We start from the raw sequence: 15,105 nt of genomic DNA on the forward strand, positions 1-15,105 counted from the left end.
TATAAAATTCTATATTTAAACTTTAGTCCTTTTTTTTCATCTCTGCTTTTAAAATGTCTATTAATTAAAAATGCTACACAAATAATACTGACTTGAACTGAAAGTTAGTGTTTAGTGAAACTCATTAACACTGCAGGTTTTGTGTAACTCCCTTAACACTGAAACACTCCATTACTTTCAGCAGCATTGCACACATCTGTGTGTTTATTCTGCAATCATCATCATCATCATCATCATGCTAATGTTCTCTTACATCATTTTATTTTCTCTCATGATATAAAAAAGTAATGATCAGAACACGTGTGAGATTTACATTCTGAACACCAGGTGTGTGTGTGTGTGTGTGTGTGTGTGTGTGTGTGTGTGTGTGTGTGTGTGTGTGTGTGTGTGTCAGGATTCATGTTATCCAGGTGGACTCTGTGCAGCGTTGGATGGAAGATCTGCGTCACATGACTGAGGTGGAGTGTATGTGTGTGTTGCAGTCCAAGCCCCTGGGCGTTGACGAGGACACTGCAGGTGAGCTCATTATCCCTGGGGTGGGTGTGGCCAGTGATCATGTGACAAGGGACAACCTGCAGACTCTCCTGAAGAGGGCCCTGGTTGTCAGTACTGAGCTTGGCAAGATGTTCCAGCGTTTAGAGAAAGGACGATGGCAGCGTGTTCATGGAACGGCAGTCAGAGCTAACTGTCACGTTCGCTCTCTGGTGCATGAGTGCAGCACTCACAGATCCACCAACACACACATGCAGAAGGTCAGGAAGCTACAACATCATCATTAACACACACATGCAGAAGGTCATTAAGGAGAATGTGGTGCAGCTGGATGTGTGGATATTCTCTCAGTGTCTTGCTCTGTGTCTCTGCTGCAGTATGAGGCCACTCTGCTGGAGAAGTGTATGGAGCTCACCGTCATTACTGAGAGGTGAGGAACCCAGAATGAGTGCAGAGTAACAGTGTGAGAAATATGCAGAATAATTGGTTCCTTAGAGAAGTGACAATAACAGACTGTTTATGTGTGTGTGTGTGTGTGTGTGTGTGTGTGTGTGTGTGTGTGTGTTTCTGTTTCCCAGGTGTCTCAACACAGATGATGAATATTTCCTCAAGTCCATGAAGGAGGCCATTCATGAGATTCTTACAGATGTCAGTGATTCATTCAGCCAAATGATTGACATGGCCTTAGCCAATGAAATACAAGTAAGATCACTGAAACATCCACGTCCTGAGTGTAGACTTAGCATAGCTTAGGTGTGCTCAAATGGAAGAGTGTGTGTATGTGTGTGTCTGAGCAGGTCCTGATCAGGCAGGTTGAGGAGTCAGATGATGTGTTCCTCATGGAGAATGCAATCAGTAACCTGCTGTCACTCACTCAGGACGGACCACAGCTCTGCAGCATTATTGCCAATGTGAGAACATCTCAGCATCTGCACTCGACTTTATCTTTATCTAATTCTCTACATATAGACCTACTGTGTGTGTGTGTGTGTGTGTGTGTGTGTGTGTGTGTGTGTGTGTGTGCAGGAAGGAGCAGTTGTAGCGCTGTTGAAGATCTGTAGGCAGGACTGTTTCAGCTCTTTATATGCTCCTGCACTCAGGACAGTCGCCTCCATCTGCTGCGTGGAGGAGGGAATCACCCAACTGGAGAAAGTACACTAAAACACACACACACACACACACACACACACACACACACACACACACACACACACACACACACACCATTTGAAGTCATTGTAAAATAAATAATAAGAACATTATAAACTGATGTAAGACCTGGCAGTGCTGCATTTTTGCTGATCTCATTGAATAAAGAAGAGGTCAAAGTTCAGGCTGAAAATCTCAGAGGGAAAGTTCTAAAAGTTCTTAAAGTTCTGTAAGTGCTGTAAATCTCCATTTGGTTAAAAGGTTTTTTCAATACTGTGCTGAGTGAAGGAACTGGCAGCTGTCAGATATTTCTAAATAAAAAAGCGAAGCCTGAGCTTCCTCTCGGAGGAGGATGTGACAGTAATGCTGAGAGCACTGAGGCTGAAAAACACACCTGCTGAAACCCAGCAGCTCATCAGAGTCCTGATCATGGAGTTTATAGGAAATTATACTTTTATTTCAGAAATATGTGTCAGAGTCAGTGGTGATATGAATACTTAACACCTTAACACACCTTAACACACACACACACACACACACACACACACACACACACACACACACACACATATATATATATTAGTTTTCTTTTCAGACATCACACCATGATTTTTTTAATTTATTTTGTATAATAAACATAACATTAAATACGTTTTTAATAAAATACAGCTGTGAACAGATGTGCAGTGTGTAGATGATCAGGATGTGTCTGAATTTTTTGTAATTCTTTGCACTGCAGTTGGTCTGCAATTTTTAGTAACTTGTGCAACAGCGCCCCCATGTGGCCACCAATATAAAAACAATAAATGAGAGGATCTATAGCATAGTGGAGGGAATAAGAAAGTTTTTTCCACTTTCCGTTCTATGTTTTTTAACCATTGCCTGCAGAACTACTGTGTTCCACACAAACCTGTACAAACAAACAAACAATTAAAAATATGTAAACATGCCACTTTCTTACAGAAACCTGGGAAACAAACACACACAGCAACTACCATCTGAGGCACATTTATTAAGTGTGTGTGTGTGTGTGTGTGTGTGTGTGTGTGTGTGTGTGTGTGTAGGTTGATGGTGTCCTGTGTCTGGCTGATATTCTGACTGATGAAGGTTGTACTGAAGCAGCTCGAGCTGAAGCGGCTGCAGTCGTGGCTCAGATCACATCTCCTCACCACTCCAACACACATCATCTCTCCAGCTTCATAGAGAGCATGCAGGACATCGTCTCTGCCCTCATCAGTTAGATCAGTCATCAGTTTTTCCACACCATCATTACTACTAATCCCCACATTCTCATTACTACTAATCCCCACACCCTCATTACTACTAATCCCCACACCCTCATTACTACTAATCCCCACACCCTCATTACTACTAATCCCCACACTCTCATTACTACTAATCCCCACATTCTCATTCCTACTAATCCCCACACTCTCATTCCTACTAATCCCCACACTCTCATTACTACTAATCCCCACACCTCATTACTACTAATCCCCACACTCTCATTACTACTAATCCCCACATTATCATTACTTATCCCCACACCCTCATTACTACTAATCCCCACACCCTCATTACTACTAATCCCCACACCTCATTACTACTAATCCCCACACCTCATTACTACTAATCCCCACACCCTCATTACTACTAATCCCCACATTCTCATTACTAATCCCCACAACCTCATTACTTCTAATCCCCACATTCCCATTACTACTAATCCCCACACCCTCATTACTACTAATCCCCACACCTCATTACTACTAATCCCCACACCCTCATTACTACTAATCCCCACATTCTCATTACTACTAATCCTCACACCCTCATTACTACTAATCCCCACACCTCATTACTACTAATCCCCACACTCTCATTACTACTAATCCACACCCTCATTACTACTAATCCCCACATTCTCATTACTAATCCCCACACCCTCATTACTACTAATCCCCACACCCTCATTACTACTAATCCCCACATTCTCATTACTAATCCCCACAACCTCATTACTTCTAATCCCCACATTCCCATTACTACTAATCCCCACACCTCATTACTACTAATCCCCACACCTCATTACTACTAATCCCCACACCCTCATTACTACTAATCCCCACACTCATTACTACTAATCCCCACACTCTCATTACTACTAATCCCCACACTCTCATTACTACTAATCCCCACATTCTCATTACTACTAATCCTCACACCCTCATTACTACTAATCCCCACACCCTCATTACTACTAATCCCCACTCTCATTACTACTAATCCCCACTCTCATTACTACTAATCCCCACATTCTCATTACTAATCCCCACACCCTCATTACTACTAATCCCCACACCCTCATTACTACTAATCCCCACATTCTCATTACTAATCCCCACAACCTCATTACTTAATCCCCACATTCCCATTACTACTAATCCCCACCCTCATTACTACTAATCCCCACACCCTCATTACTACTAATCCCCACACCCTCATTACTACTAATCCCCACATTCCCATTACTACTAATCCCCACATTCCCATTACTACTAATCCCCACACCCTCATTACTACTAATCCCCACATTTCCATTTCTATTATTATTATTATTTTATTATTATTATTATTATTATTATTATTATTATTATTTGATTATTTTAAACTTTATTATATTTATGTGAAAAATAAAATGTATGTTTGTGTGTGTGTGTGTGTGTGTGTGTGTGTGTGTGTGTGTGTGTGTGTGTGTGTGTATAGAGCTGTGTGAGACTGCATCGTGTGGTGAGGTGTTCCTCTTAGCCTCGGCTGCACTGGCAAATATCACTTTCTTTGACAGTTTGGCATGCGAGATTCTTCTGCAGCTTAATGCAGTGCACATCCTCCTCCAGGCCTGCAGAGACCGCCAGCGTGTCGACACCCCGTACTCTAAAGACCAGGTCACAGCAATCCACAGTCTACTGCTGTAATCCAGCTGCAATTGTGTAGTATTTATTTCACTGTAGATGTAGTTGTGTAGTTGTTTTGCAGCTGTAGTTGTGCTGAAGTTGTGTTGTAGCTGTAGTTGTGTAATAGTGTTGTATTTGTAGTTGTGTTGTTGTTTTGTAGTAGCTGTAGTTGGGTAGTTGTGTTGTTGTGTTCTAACTGAAGTCTTATAGTTATGTTGTAGCTGTAGTTGTGTTTAAGTTGTATTTGTGTAGTTTTGTTGGAGCTGTAGTTGTGTAGTAGCTGTAGTGTTGTATTCACAAATCACTAATCAAATAAAATCAAATAAAATTTTATTTGTCACATACACATACATACAGAGTACGACATGCAGTGGACAATAGAAGGAAACATGAGGAATTAAATTGAGGGAAAATAAATCAGGAAAAAAAAAGGTAGATAAATAAAAAGTATAAACTATATAAAATATCAAATATATGAAGATATATGTGAAAAAAATATGTATATACAAGGAAGCATATGACAGTAAAACAGTACAATTTAGGGTGATTGACGTGATTGTCCTTAAAGTGACCGCGTGCAGTATGGTGTGGTATAAAGTGACCGTGTGCGGTATGGTGTGGTATAAAGTGACCGTGTGCAGTATGGTGTGGTATAAAGTGCACTGTGCTATGCAAGTCCAGAGTTAAAGTCACAGTCCAGAGATTAAAGGGTCATAGTGCAGAAAAGTTAAGCAGACAAAGTGTGAAGATGGAAAGGGAGGTCCAGAACTAGATCCTGGGTGTTTCCTGTCAACTCCGAATGCCTGCAGGAAGAAGCTCCTCCTCATTCTCTCTGTGTTCACTTTCAGGGAGCGGAAGCGTTTCCCTGAACGTAACAAAGAAAAGAGTCCATTGTTGGGATGGCTGGTGTTCTTCACAATCTTCCTGGCTCTGGTCCTGCATGGTGCTGTTCCCGAACCAGGAAGTGATGCTACCTGTCAGGACGCTCTCAATGGTGCAGGTGTAGAAAGTCTTTACCACGTGAGAGGGAAGTGTCCCGTAAACGTCTCAGATGGTACAGACGCTGCTGGTCTTCTTTAACAGGGAGTTGATGTGACAGGACCAAGACAGGTCCTGTGTGATGTGAACACCTAGGTACCGGAAACTGTCCACTCACTTCACTGGGGTCCCGTTGATGTTTAGCGGTTGGTTTGACTGCTCCTGCTTCATGCTGAGGTCCACTATCAACTCCTTAGTCTTACCAACATTCAGGAGAAGGTTGTTCTGCTGGCGCCATCTCTCCAGGTCTTTAACCTCTTGTAGGTAGGCCGTCTCATCGTTGTTGGAGATCAGGCACACCACAACAGTGTCATCAGCAAACTTGATGATGGTGGTGGACTTGGAAGTGTCCACACAGTCATATGTGTACAGTGAGTACAGCAGCAGGCTCATAACACAATCCTCGGGAGATCCAGTGCTGAGGTGAGGGTTGATGAGGGGTGTTTGCCCACTCGTACGGCTTGTGGTCTGTCTGTCAGGAAGTTGGAGATCTATTGACACAGTGTCAGGCTGAGTCCCAGGACTTCTAACTTAGAGGTGAGCGTGGAGGGAATTATGGTGTTGAACGCTGAACTGTAGTCCACAAACAGCATCACTACTGAGGTCAGGGCTACAGGGCGGTAGTCGTTGAAGCAGGCGGGCTGGGGTTTATTTGGGACAGAGACAATGGTGGACTGTTTAAAGCATGAGGGGACAACAGACTGTTCCATTTAGAGGTTGAATATCTCAGTGAACACCATTGCTAGCTGGTCAGCGCAGGCTTTCAGAACCCGACCTGTGATGCCATCTGGTCCTGTTGCCTTCCTGGTATTCACTCTCTTGAATGCCCTCCTCATGTCATGCTCTGAGATGGTGAACGTGTTTACCTCTCCGGGCTCTCAGCGTGAATGCTGTTTTTGCCGCTAGCGCCACTAGTGTGGTTAGATGCAGCCTTGAAGCGAGTGTAAAAGATGTTTAGCTGGACTGCCAGAGAAGCGTCCGCATTCCCCATTCTAAAAGATGTTCTATAGTCCATGATGTTTCTTAGTCCCTGCCACATGCTCCTAGAACCACCATGTTGAAATTGTGACTCCAGTTTCCTCCCATAGCGCCGCTTTGCTTCGAACAGTATAAGACGCAGTCTTGTACTCGTCCTTGTCCCTGGTGGCAAGCACCGTGTTGTAGGCAGTGGAGCAGGATCTCAGTGCGTCGCGGATGGTTTTATTAACCTACAGCTTCTGTTCGGGAAACGTTCTGATGGTGGTTCTCTGCACCGTATCATCCACTGGTTTCCTGATGAATCCCACAACCGCTTCCATAAACATGTGGAAGGGCTGCGCCTGAACTTGTCCCAGTCTGCTTCATCCAAAGCATACTGCAGAGTGGCCATCGATTGGTCAGTCCAGCGTGCGACCTCCCTCTGAACCGGAACTTCCTGTTATAGCCTTTGGTTGTATACAGGCATGAGGAAGATGGTGGCATAATCCGATTTCCCGAACAGTGGACATGATTGTGCCTTGTAGCTGTTCTTAAATGGTGTGTAGCATGGGGCAGCTGGTGGGGCAGGTGATGTGCTGCTGAAAGTTCGCTTGCTTGAGGTTGTCACTGTTAAAGTATCCCACCATAATCAGCGCAGTGTCCTGATGCTATGTTTGGTGAAGTGTTATTGATTCATGTAAGTCCCATACTGCAGTGTTCGTGTCCGGTTGAGGTGGAATATAAACGGCACTGACTATGACCGAGCTGAATTCCCAAGGTAGATAGAAGGGCAGACGTTTGATGGTCAGTAGTTCCAAATTTGGTGTGCAGGAGCGTGAAAGAGGAACGATGCTTGAACTGTCGCACCAGTGGTTGTTCACCATCAGACACACTCCACCTCCTCTTGACTTCCCCGACTCCAGTGTTCTGTCCATGCGGTAAACCGAGAAAAAGTCTGCTGGGTTCAGCCATGTCTCGGTGAAGCAGAGAAGATTGCAGTCCCGAATGTCCCTCTGGAACTTGACCCTTGCCCTGAGGTCGTCAAGCTTGTTTTCCAGAGACTGGATGTTGGCTAACAGGATACTAGGTAAGGGAACACAGTAAGCACGTGCAGTCAGCCTGTTCCTGACACCGGAACGTTTCCCTTGTGGATGCTGGTACGGGTCGCATCCTTTGTTCTTCTTCAGGATCTCGCACGGCCAGCATGAGTCTGGGTTTAAAAATGGCGAAAGGTGAGTAGATTGTACACCAATAGATATGAGGGGCTCTGTCATATCTAATGATGACCATCTTGTATAAATGGAACAGTAACAATGTAAATAAAAATATAAAATACACAAAATAAGGCAACGCATAGCCGGAGCAGTCGTGATGGCAGCTGACCACACTAGCGCCATCTTGACGCCATCGTGTAGTTGTATTTGTGTTGAAGCTGTAATTGTGGTGTTGCTGTAGTTTTGTAGTAGCTGTAATTGTATAGTAGTTTTGTCGCTGTAGTTGTATAGTGGTGTGGTGGCTGTAATTGTGTTGTTGCTGTATTTGTGTATTTGTGTTGTAACTGTAATTGTGTTGTAGTTGTTGTTTTGTAGTTGTGTCGTAGCTGTAATTGTATAGTTGTGTTGTCACTGTAAATGAATAGTTGTGTTGTAGCTGTAGTTCAAGTCAAGTCAAGTAAAGAGACTTTTACTGTCATTTCTACTATACACAGTAGTACACAGTACACAGTAAAAACGAGTGCTACACTAAATAACAACATAGAGCTACAACACAACACAAGCTACGTAAAGTGCATCGAGTGCAACCTAGTGCAAACAAAAATCAGTGCGGACAGACAACACAAGACAACACAAGACAAGACACATTGCGAAGGTTAAAATAATAACTTCATCATGCAGATTATTGGTTGCATGATGCCTGTACTGTAAAGGGTCTGGTGGTCGTACACATTAACAGCTGACTCTGGTATCCATGTATTGTAAAAGGTCGGGCTAAATATGGTGAAAGCACCATTTTTGGATTGGGAGAGGCCGCTGCGAGCTACTGCCGCGTTGCCATCTTACCTCAGTTGTATAGTTGAGTTGTAACTGTTATTGTGTTGTCGCTGTAGTTGTGTAGTTGTATTGTAGCTGTAGTTGTGTTGTAGCTGTAATTGTGTTGTTGCTATAGTTGTGTTGTTGTTTTGTACTTGTGTTGTAGCTGTAATTGTGTTGTTGTTCTGTAGTTGTGTTGTAGCTGTAATTGTGTTGTTGCTGTAGTTGTGTCGTTGTTTTGTAGTTGTGTTGTAGCTGTAATTGTGTTGTTGCTGTAGTTGTGTTGTAGCTGTAGTTGTATAGTTGAGTTGTAGCTGTAATTGTGTTGTCGCTGTAGTGTTGTATTTATGTTGTAGCTGTAACTGTGTTGTAGTTGTTGTTTTGTAGTTGTGTTGTAGCTATAGTTTTATAGTAGTGTTGTAGCTATATTTCAGCATTTTCATGTCATATCTTCTTGTTGTTTTGGTCTCTGCAGGTTGTAACAATTTTGGCCAATTTGTCAGTGTTGGAACAGACGGCATCAGAGGTCTTACAGGAGAACGGTACACAAACATATCTATTCCCAGTAAAATTCGTCTTCAGTCTAAACTCAGTGTCTGAATAAAGTTCTTAGACACTGAAACAGTACAACAGTTGTGTTGAGTTTGAGATAAAGTGAAGTGAATCCTCCAGTCAGAGTCTATGGGGTCTATTAATCTCTGTCTGTATCTCTGTCTGTATCTCTGTCTACATCTCTTTCTGTATCTCTGTCTGTATCTCTGTCTGTATCTCTGTCTACATCTCTGTCTGTATCTCTGTCTGTATCTCTGTCTACATTATCCTCTATGCATTTCTTTATTATTTATGTACTCTTTCTGCAAACCCTGAAATATAATCAGTATAAATATTCTGATCAATCTCATGTTCCTATCAGAAGCAAAACCCACACATCCACCCACCCAACCACACACACACAGACACACACACACACACACACACACACACACACACACACACACACACACACACACACACACACACAGCTTTAATAATGAGAGTGTATGTGCTAAAGGATTGGAGCGTCTGCTGCTGCTGCTGGGAGAGAAGCCGTCATCCCCCAGTCCATCAGAGGGAGCTGCATGTGAGAGAGTTCAGCAGAAAGCTGCAGTGACTCTCGCACGTTTAAGCCGAGATCCACACATCGCTCAGGCTGCCATTCAACTGCAAGGTATAGCACACACACAGTCACTCACACACACACACACACACACACACACACACACACACACACACACACACACACACACAAGCAGAAAATCCCAGAATTCAGTTGTTCATTAAATACTCATGGACATGACAATTTACAGACATTTCTAGAACTCTGTCATTATGGGGAACTGGGTGTAGATTCATGAAAAAAATAATAAATTTGAATAATTGTAGTATCAGACTGTAGACATAACAACACTGAATAAAGTGAAGGGTCTGAATACTCTGAATGAATTGTAAATGTAAAATATAAAAAAAATTTGATTTAAGAATGTTGTGGTTTGGAAATACGAGATTGATTTGTAGTTATTGTTTTTAAAGCTGTGCCGCATCTCATCAAGCTGTGCCGATCTCCAGCTGAGAGAAACAGCAGTGACTCGGTTTTGGTGGCCTGTCTAGTAAGAGAAGAGAAGAGAAGAGTGTGTGTGTGTGTGTGTGTGTGTGTGTGTGTGTGTGTGTGTGTGTGTGAAATTAATATTAATCTCCATACAAATGATAAGCTATATATATATCTACAAACTCAATTCCAAAAAAGTTGGGACACTGTACAAATTGTGAATAAAAGAGGAATGCAATAATTTACAAATCTCATAAACTTATATTTTATTTACAATAGAATATAGATAAAATATCAAATGTTGAAAGTGAGACATTTTGAAATGTCATGCCAAATATTGGCTCATTTTTGATTTCATGAGAGCTACACATTCCAAAAAAGTTGGGACAGGCAGCAATAAGAGGCCGGAAAAGTGAAATGTACATATAAGGAACAGCTGGAGGACCGAATTGCACTTATCAGGTCAATTGGCAACAGGATTGGGTATAAAAAGAGCCTCTCAGAGTGGCAGTGTCTCTCAGAAGTCAAGATGGGCAGAGGATCACCAGTTCCCCCAATGCTGCGGTGAAAAATAGTGGAGCAATATCAGTTTCTCAAAGAAAAATTGCAAAGAGTTTGAAGTTCTCATTATCTACAGTGCATAATATCATCCAAAGATTCAGAGAACCTGGAACAATCTCTGTGCGTAAGGGTCAAGGCCGGAAAACCATACTGGATGCCGTGATCTTCAGGCCCTTAGACGGCACTGCGTCACATACAGGAATGCTACTGTAATGGAAATCACAACAGTCCATTTAAAATGGTCAGACGAATCAAAACTTGAAGTTCTTTTTGGAAAACTGGGACGCCATGTCATCTGGACTAAAGAGGATAAGAACAACCCAAGTTGTTCTCAGCACTCAGTTCAGAAGCCTGCATGGTATGGGGTTCATGAGTGTGTGTGGCATGGGCAGCTTACACATCTGAAAAAGCACCATCAATGCTGAAAGGTATATCCAAGTTCTAGAACAACATATGCTCCCATCCAGACGTCGTCTCTTTCAGGGAAGACCTTGCATTTTCCAACATGACAATGCCAGACCACATACTGCATCAATTACAACATCATGGCTGTGTAGAAGAAGGATCTGGGTACTGAAATGGCCAGCCTGCAGTCCAGATCTTTCACCCATAGAGAACATTTGGTGCATCATAAAGAGGAAAATGCGACAAAGAAGACCTGAGACAGTTGAGCAACTAGAAGCCTGTATTAGACAAGAATGGGACAACATTCCTATTCCTAAACTTGAGCAACTTGTCTCCTCAGTCCCCAGACGTTTGAAGACTGTTATAAAGAGAAGAGGGGACGCCACACAGTGGTAAACATGTCCTTGTCCCAACTTTTTTGAGATGTGGTGATGTCATGAAATTTAAAATCAACGTATTTTTCCCTTAAAATGAGACATTTTCTCAGTTTAAACATTTGATATGTCATCAATGTTGTATTCTAAATAAAATAATGAAATTTGAAACTCCCACATCATTGCATTCTGTTTTTATTCACAATTTGTTAACTTTTTTGGAATCGGGTTTGTACAAACCACTGGTGATATTTATCTGTGTGTGTGTGTGTGTAGGCTGCTCTAAGGAGATTGGCTGCTGAATGTTCTGAAAGTATCGACCCAGTGGATCATCAGCAGCTCATTAAACCACGACTTGTTGACTCATTTCTTCTGTGTTCAAACATGGAGGAGAGTTTTGTCTGAAGCTGCATTTACCTTGCAATCTCTCACACACACACACACACACACACACACGCACACACGCACACACGCACACACGCACACACTACTGGACCAGGTTGAGCTGTTAGCTAATGTTGTAGGACCGTACAAAAAGTAATTTTATTCTTTTAGCTTTTTTTTTTATAATTTTTTTTTTACTTTATTATATTGAGCTAACGTGCTAATGCTAACAGAACTGCATTATAAGCAGTGTTCAGAACACGATCTACCGAACTACAGAACAAGAACCAACAGAACAATTATAACTGAAGAAACGTCTCCAGGTTACTTATGTAACCATGGTTTCCAAGGGAACGAGATGCTGTGTTGGAACCCTTTGGGAACGCCTCTGTGTTGTCCACACCCTTAATCACGTGTATAATCAGTCCAAATAAAAAGTGTGGCGTCACCGGCGGGGTCACGTCACGACCAGGAAGCTTATAAGCACATGGAGTGAAACCAGCGGCAGCTTCTGAAAGGAGAAGGAAGCGCTGCAGGAAAGCAGGCAGTGTGGCATCGAAATGCAGCATCTCATTCCCTCTGTGAACCATGGTTACATACATAACTTGAAGACGTTTTCCTTCAGGAACTCGAGCTGCGTCGCCTGCATTACCAGTCCCTGTCTAGTGTGGATGTTCACAACTAGGGTGAAGAACAGAGGGGCCAGGAGTGGCACTGAGGTCGAGCTGTTGAACCTGACAAAGGTTAGCAGGACGCCCCAGCCCGCAGCGTTGCAGATGTCCTGGAGGTAAACTTGAGAGGACAAGCCCTTAAAAGCCACCACACTTCGGATGCAGTGCGCTCTGACCCCGAAGGAAGCGGGGAGACCAGAGGACTCATAAGAGGTGGAAATCGCATCCACAATCCATCTTGGAAGGCCATAGCAGACGAACAGCTGCTCCTACTTCCTCCACATTTCTAATCTGTGGATGTATATTCCAGAAAGGAAGGGGCCACAGAAAGGGCCTAAAGATCTCCTGCTCCCTTTAGAGAGGAGATGGCTAACAGGAACACAGTCTTAACTGTGAGGAACCTCACAGGTACCTTGGTCAGAGGTTTAAAGGGAGGCTGCGACAGGGCATCCAGCACAATGGCCAAGTCCCAGGCAGGCACTCTAGGTCGCACTGGAGGTCTCAAACTCCGGGTGCTGTGGAGGAAGCGTGTCACAAATGGGTTCTTACCCAGCGACTGCCCTGCGAGGGGGGCATGACAGGCTGCAATGGCAGACATGTTAACCTTCAGGTTGGACAGAGCCAACCCTTTGGTGAACTGTTCTTAAAGAAATTTCAGCACTAAACTGACTGGGCATTGAACTGGGTCTAGGCGGTGTTGTTCACAACGTGCAGTGAACAGGCACCACCTCGGTGCGTACGACCTCCTCGTGGAGGGACTGGATTGAAGAATGACCTCGTAAGCAAACCTCAGAAACTTCCTGTGAGCTGAAAGGATGGATATGTGAAAGTATGCATCCTTTAAATCTAACCAGTCCCAGACCTGATTTGTGACACAACCTGCTTCAGGGTCAGCATCTTAAAACTGAGTCTCAAAAGTGAGCGGTTCAGCTGACACAGGTCCAGTATAGAATGCAACCCACCGTCCTTTTTGGGAACTATGAAGTACCGGTTGTAGAACCTGGTCTCTCTGTTTGATGAAGGGAGCACCTCGATAGCCACATTCTTTAGGATAGTTCCTTTTACTTCCTGCTCTATGATCAGAGCCTGATGGAAACCCCGTTGACCCAGGGTCGAATCATTTAGCCTCTGTCTACAGTGTGCAGGACCCACCGGGACACAACTGCCGCCAGCTGGTTTCTTAAGGGAATCAGTCTCTCCAAACTGACCTTTGGCATACCTAGAGCCAGAACAATGCCCTGGAGCAGCTCTAGGGGCCTCCTGAGAGGCGGTGACCCTACCACGTCCGCTACAGTGCTGGGCAGAGAGTAAGGAGGGTGTTCACTGGAGCTGGCCATGCCCTAAAGCACCGAGGGTGGCAGGGTTAATGATCCAGCTCCCTGAGGCTGCCGGGGCAGGGTGGGCACCGTATAGTGTGGTGCACAGCACCCTTCCCAGCAGGATCACCAGATGGTTTGATGGTCCTCAGACGCATCATCTCGCGTGGCTTCGGCCTCAAGCGTAGCAGCGTGTCTCTTTTGGGGGAGTGTGCGTTGCGACGCCCTCTCTTTGCACCTCGTGATACTGGGAGGTGTCAGGTTGTGATCGTGGGGGCTGTGCCCACTGAGCAGCTCTACGAGGGCGACGTGGGAGTAAGGAGAACAGCCCTATCCCTGTTGAAAGGTCTGGGTGAGCCAAATATTCCTCTCTGTGGAGACAAGGGAGGCCCTAGACTGGCCAATGGTCTTAGCAGTCTCCTTAGTGAGCCTTAGGGCCAGGTATATAGCTCACGGACCTGCTTGCTGCCTGGGGCATCTCCCATATTCAGCACCCACAGCAGGTCGGCCTGATAGGCCTGCAGCACCCGCTGAGGCATGGACAACTGAGCATAGACAACGAGAGGCATTCCCAAAGTGTTCTGATGCAGCCTGAGTTCCTGAAGCGGAATTGATATGTTTACACAAAATGAGATCCAGAATCATAATCAGAACCAGAACGAGCATAAATAACAGAATGGAACTGGACAATAGGCAGGAGAACCACAGCCACACAAAGGAAAACTAGGACAAGCATTCTAAAGAAACTTAACACTGTATTAGACCCCATGTTCCTGTGTTAGACTCCGTTTTAATACATTTTTGTAAAATTTCTACCTTTCAGAAAGTTTATAAAGTTAATAACTCCGATACAAATCAACAATTTACACAAATTTACACAAATAAAATGCTTTTGGAGAATAAAACACAATTTTGCCTTTTTATCACAAACTTTATTTACTGTGTAACACACAATCATATCTACATACATACATACACACACACACACACACACACACACACACACACACACACACACACACACAAACACATGCATTCAGTGTATATGTTTAAGTGTGTATGAGTATGTGTGTGAGTGTGTGTATCAGTATCAGTTTGTGTAATTTACACTGCCTTCAGTGATGTTCTGCCTGAAGCAATCCAGCTCTTAATCCCATCATGTTGATGCCACATCTATTGAAACTATCAA

General features: G+C 43.8%; 1 protein-coding gene across 1 annotated transcript in view; it reads left to right on the plus strand.

Moving 5' to 3' along the window:
• LOC124386601 (protein inscuteable homolog) overlaps positions 1-14,840 on the plus strand; it is a 50,472-nt gene extending 35,632 nt beyond the window's left edge. The window contains exons 3-13 of the mRNA XM_046850541.1: positions 395-752; positions 870-922; positions 1,071-1,194; positions 1,290-1,403; positions 1,519-1,644; positions 2,706-2,877; positions 4,408-4,586; positions 9,096-9,162; positions 9,672-9,827; positions 10,190-10,266; positions 11,822-14,840. Coding sequence (XP_046706497.1) covers positions 395-752; positions 870-922; positions 1,071-1,194; positions 1,290-1,403; positions 1,519-1,644; positions 2,706-2,877; positions 4,408-4,586; positions 9,096-9,162; positions 9,672-9,827; positions 10,190-10,266; positions 11,822-11,950 — 1,555 coding nt within the window. The 3' untranslated portion in view covers positions 11,951-14,840. The remainder of the gene's footprint in view (positions 1-394; positions 753-869; positions 923-1,070; positions 1,195-1,289; positions 1,404-1,518; positions 1,645-2,705; positions 2,878-4,407; positions 4,587-9,095; positions 9,163-9,671; positions 9,828-10,189; positions 10,267-11,821) is intronic.
• Positions 14,841-15,105: the final 265 nt, after the last annotated feature.

Source organism: Silurus meridionalis, chromosome 5 (assembly GCF_014805685.1).
Source record: "Silurus meridionalis isolate SWU-2019-XX chromosome 5, ASM1480568v1, whole genome shotgun sequence".
NCBI lineage: Eukaryota > Metazoa > Chordata > Actinopteri > Siluriformes > Siluridae > Silurus > Silurus meridionalis.